Genomic DNA, 5458 nt, shown 5'->3' with positions numbered 1-5458 from the left:
TTACAGAAACCAAAATAAAAACTTGCTAATTCAAAAAATGCATTCTTCATGTTTTGGAGACTTTCTGATATCCTCAATATTTCTTTAAAGTCAGTGCTGAACGCATTTGGATTCTGAATATACGTGCAATTTGAAGGCAAAGTGTAAGTGTACTTGAAATTGTTCAATCCCTCGTTCATAGCTAGAAAATTCCTCGAAAGCTAGAAAATTCCTCGAACAACGAATTCAAAACTAGCCACCTCAAGGAGGGCCGTATTTATACGTTAACTAAATGATTTAAAAGGTAAGTTTGAGAAAATATTCGTGAGATATTGAACTTACTAAGCAAAACACAATGCAATCATGGAAAAAGACGGCACTTAAACAGGCTATAACAAGATATAAAATGCACACTAAAGTTTAGAAATAGACTACGACAAAAATCCAATGCAAATATAAGTGAATCCCAGTAGTTATAATGTGAACAGAAAAGTACTTGCTCAAAGCAACTTCAGAGGAAATGTTATTCTTAATTTCATCTCACGGGAAAACCCCACTGCCATTTAAAATTCCAGAAGCATTTCAAACATTTTTTAGAGAGCACTAGTCTTTCCTTAAGTCCATGTACTCACGACGAATACCACTGGCATTTAGGATGACGATTTCAACCTTGTCCCCCTGTAAAAACATTCACATTAAGTTCCAAGTCATCCTACAGTCAAATGGTAATTATATCACACAAACTTACCGTGTATATATCTCTCTCAGTTGCAGATGCAAAAACAGTTTTAACCAGATCAACTGCTTCTGATTCAGACAGTGGAGTAACAGCATCCTGAAAGAAAATTTTTAATGTAAGTGTCCGTCCATAAAACTAAAGAATCAAATATTTCAAGCAAAGATCCGATTTCAGATGTCACCTTGGCAGGTAACAGCAGTGGGCTAGGAGACTTCAGCTGGTTATCCAGAAATGGCATGATAAGTGTGGATCCAGAACCCTGAGAACTATATCCAACCCTCTCATAGGAACCAACAGCATCATATGTGAAAACACATCCCTTTCCTGTTTCAGGTTGAAGTGGCAATTTGCAATCATAAAAATGAGATGTGAACAAACATAGAAAGCTAAAAATAGCATACCTTCATTGTCAAGGCCACCCAAAACATTGAATGCATAATAGGGAAAGAAGCGTTTGTAATAAAGTGTGTTTGAAAGAAGCTGACCCATTGCAGGGCAGCTCATTTGCTTGTTATGTTGATGCTGATAAATCTGCATTCAAAGTCAAAAGATGATATCACAATGAAAGGCTTCCAAGTTTTTTTGTCACAGTTAAAATAAGAGAGAAACTGAAGGTACATCTCAAATAAAGGACCTAATACAGCAGTTTCCCCGGTTTTACAAGATAAAAGACTAGCCCAGAGCCCACACTCCTGCATAGTGGGGTCTGGAGAGGGGAATATATAAATGTAAAATGTAAAGCTATAAAACTTAGAGGTAAGTCAAGACTCATTCTTTATGGTAAACATCAATATTAAAGTCTTAAAGTTGTCACCACTAGGGCAGAAAATCACAATATATGTATTTCCTGATTTACATCAAGCAAGCATATGTGCATTGTACCTTCCCCATCTCCTGACTTATACTGCTTTTGATTTCTTTATGCAAACCCATGAAGATACTTCATTACACTGGACACAAATCCAACCCAACCTTTAAACTCGTTACTTTATACAAGTCTGTAAGTCATTTTCAGTACTAATCTTCCAAATATCCATCCATATGTGCTTCTGTCTCAATAATTTCAAACACCAATATGCTAGAAAATATTGCTATTATCATAGTGAAAGTCAGTCAAAATATCAACAGTTCTTTCCATCGTGGTTATGTAGGGGTCTACTCTCACTAAAATGCCTTGAAATTTTGATATCATGCAGCTAGCATAACAGTGTCTAACTCTGGAATGTTTCAGAATTTAATAGAAACAGGAAAGAGGGAAGTCAATAAAACAAAAACTTTAGTGACTGCTCAGAATTGGAGACATATAATTGTTGTAATTAGAGGAAATATCTATAGAATCTTCTTAATTAGAGAAAATATCTATAGAATCTTCTTAATTAGAGAAAATAGGTGTATGATCTTCTAGATTAGTTTTTAGTATATTGTTTCCTTATTTCCCTTTTTTAGAAGATTAGATTGCTACAAATAGAGATAAGGAGAATATAATTGTCATGTCATGAATGAAAATAATAAAATCATTCTCTTTTTCAAGTATAATAAATTTGAGATGACTCATGAGTAACTCCAACTTTAAAGTATCAGATTATACCATTGACCCTAAAATTCAAATGGTAAGTTGCTAGGTACCTTAGAATCTAATCAAGAAAATTTATTAATTTTAGGTTTCAACCTAATTTAAATCTACTAGCACATTATAGGCATAAAAACAAACTAGAATTGAAAAGTACTTAAAATATGAATGTTTTAAATTCAACATTTGATTTCCATGGTTGTTATTCCATTGAGGATACATGCAAATGCATGTCATGTAGAGTGGTTAAATATTTGGCTGTGGATGAATTTGGTGATGACAGTCTACTTCCTCACGACAGGTACTGCATGGTACCATTTATGGATGTGTTATGTGTGTAGAGGGTTCATTGATGTTTACAGCTTACAACTAACATCTAAAACAAACAAAAAACTAATATGGTTGAATACATCCATACAAAAAAAAGAAAAAACTAGAAGCTTTATTAGAGCCAGTCTGATAACTCAAGTTTTACAAGATAATCACATTTTTCAAACCACCAGAAAGCTGGTAAAATTTAAGGATTATATTTCTTTTATATAAGCTAAATCAAGTATAAGAAAATCAATCCACTGCACCATGGAAAATATCAACACATTCACTAAACACCTTACTTGCACAAATAATAACATATTATTGAGATTTTCTCTAATTTCACCAGATAACGTCTCAAAGCCAAGCCAAGTCAGATGAGTACTAGCCTAACATGTTTGCTATAGGTTTATGATTTCATAAGTTATTTTAATCAAGGGGGAGTTGGAAACAAACTAGATTGGACCCAATCACAGTTCTTAGTTCATCCAACATCAACATAGATAAACAAGCTGACAGAACACACACTAAGATTAAGCAGAACATAGTTAGTACATTACAAAGCAAACCCAAAAGAAATCACAAGTCTAAGTAGCTCTGTTCAGTTGTATTAATCTTTGAGAGTTTTTAACTCACCAAATGCCTAGCAGACAAAACCTTCTGCAAGGCTTTCACATCAGCTTGAAAACCAGAAGAAGCCATCACACACTTTTCCGCTCTGTAAACAATAGAAACCTTAGTTACATCCTCAAGCAACACAAACAAACAAACAAACAAACAAACAATGCTAAGATAAAGTAAACTAAGCAATTTTAGAAAAATTGAAAAATAAAAAAGTAATTATTTGGGACGAGACTTAATTTTAAGGGGAAAATCATACAATTGGGAGATTTTGGAGTAATCCCGAGTGAGGATGTTGTAACCTGTGGACATTCTGGTGTCTGCGGCGATAACACAGTAATCGGCTCCAGCAATCGCAACACATGATCTGTGCAAAGTGAACAAACAAATGAACGAATGAAAACTTGAAAATACTCCTTCAGAGAGAGCAGCGAAAGGGAACCCTTACCCTCCATTATTATCGTATGGAGACCAATTAGCGTGTTGCTTCGTCATAGTGAGCGAAGGGAGAATGAAAAACACAGAGAACGGAGAAGAGAATGAATTAGGGCGTCGAAGTGAAAAAGAAAGGTTTTTTTGTTTCCCTTGCCTTCTCTCTCTAGTCTTTTTAACTCTATTCACTCCAGATCTGTGTCTTTGCCAACACGAAATGCTTTTAACTATTATTTTGATTTTCGCAGTTCACAGTATAAAATATTTATTTTGTATATTTTTTTTTTCTTTTATCATCATAGTAATTTAAATTATTGTGTACATTATTTTCAATTATTAATAATTAAAAACTAAATATATTCATAAAAATATTTACGATATTATTATTGAAGAAAAATTCGTAAACATATTTTTGAATTTCTAAACATGTTTCCACTGAAAACGATTAAATGATTAACTTTGTAGAGGAGATTTTATTTAAGACTTTAATAAAATAATATATTGGGATTCAATAAAACACGATACATTAAAATAATCAAACTTAATTAAGTTTTAAGATTTTAATAAGGTTCTTTTATATTTGATTATGGTAAGTTCTACTTAAATATCTTTATCTCTATTTATAAAAATGTTGTTGTGCTTTATTTATATATATTATTTTTAGATCAAGCTTAAATTAAAGGACATAAAAAAACTACTTTTACGTTAAAATATAAATTAAATTATGTAAATAATTATTTTGTGTTAGTAAAACTAGCTAAAAGTGTAGAAAAGGAACAACACTCAACGTAGGAAACTTTGTAAAGGAAGTGTTAGGAGGATGGTATGAGGAAATAGATAGAAATGTTTTGTAGAGGTTTGTTCACATCAAATAGTTTCATGGATGTTATATAGTGCATTAAATATAGGAATGGTTAAAGTTAATCGATAAAACATTGAGATTTTAATAAATTAAAAGAGGATTTTAATAAGTTAAAAACATAAAAAAAAAAACACCCAATATCATTTTCTAATAAATTTAATTCATTAAAATTGTGAATTAATTGATAGAAATAATGAGAACAATTTTAAATAGTTTGCCAATGCATTTTAGCGGATTAAAACAGATTTTTAGTCTTTTAAAATTACTAAAACTTCCATTTTCTAAATAATTTTAGCTTATTAAAATGAAATTATATTTTTAAAAATAAAAGCAAGACCAATGTTAGCATAATAATATATTCAAAACATGATCGTATATAATGACTTTAACATATCACAAACAATCTATTAATATAAAAGCATAATAAAAGTAAAATATGAAATTATCAAAAAGCTTAATAAATGAATGAAACTAACGTCTTAATCAAAATCAAATCAATATTCAATCAAATATAAATATTTTTAAAATTTCATTCAAATCAACAAATTATAGCAAATTAATACAAACATATTTAGGGGATTAATAAACTTTAATATTTTTATAAATATATATATCTTGAATCAAAATGTCGTCACATATGGCTACTTTCAATCAAATTTGTAAGACAAATTTTAAAATATTAAATTTGGTCCTAAATTATTTTAGGTCCTCATTGGTTAGTCACCGTATTTGAATCTTCTGGAATTATTTTATCACTTGAGACATCAAGTTTTCTCATGTAAATAAATTAAAAACATTTCTCTTCTTCAAATAATAAAAGCATGTTACAAACAGAGTCTCCAAAGATTTTCTAAAGTTAAAAAATCTTGTATAAAGTTTTTCTTCATTTTTCCATGTGTATCCAATTTCACTTATATCCATAACACACGTTTTAGAGCTAAAA

At 30.6% G+C, this 5458-nt stretch overlaps 1 protein-coding gene across 2 annotated transcripts; it reads right to left on the bottom strand.

The window, feature by feature from the left end:
• Positions 1-411: 411 nt before the first annotated feature.
• On the bottom strand, positions 412-3852 carry PBF1 (N-terminal nucleophile aminohydrolases (Ntn hydrolases) superfamily protein). Of its 2 annotated transcripts, none has more exons than XM_088104183.1 (7): positions 3670-3852; positions 3481-3588; positions 3237-3318; positions 1204-1249; positions 900-1042; positions 728-814; positions 412-657 (listed from the first exon to the last, which is right to left on the bottom strand). In XM_088104183.1, the coding sequence occupies exons 1-7, from the start codon at positions 3714-3716 to the stop codon at positions 583-585; spliced, it is 588 nt and encodes a 195-aa protein (XP_087960309.1). In that variant the 5' UTR covers positions 3717-3852; the 3' UTR covers positions 412-582. The 2 variants fall into 2 exon arrangements, with proteins under 2 accessions (XP_087960309.1, XP_087960308.1); XM_088104182.1 differs by having other exon boundaries at positions 1120-1249; positions 3670-3850.
• Positions 3853-5458: the final 1606 nt, after the last annotated feature.

Source organism: Vigna umbellata, chromosome 1, assembly GCF_029865625.1.
Source record: "Vigna umbellata cultivar VRB3 chromosome 1, Vumbellata_1.0, whole genome shotgun sequence".
Classification (NCBI taxonomy): Eukaryota; Viridiplantae; Streptophyta; class Magnoliopsida; order Fabales; family Fabaceae; genus Vigna; species Vigna umbellata.
Note: the sequence above shows the minus strand (reverse complement) of the source record. Positions and strands in the feature narration are given on the sequence as shown.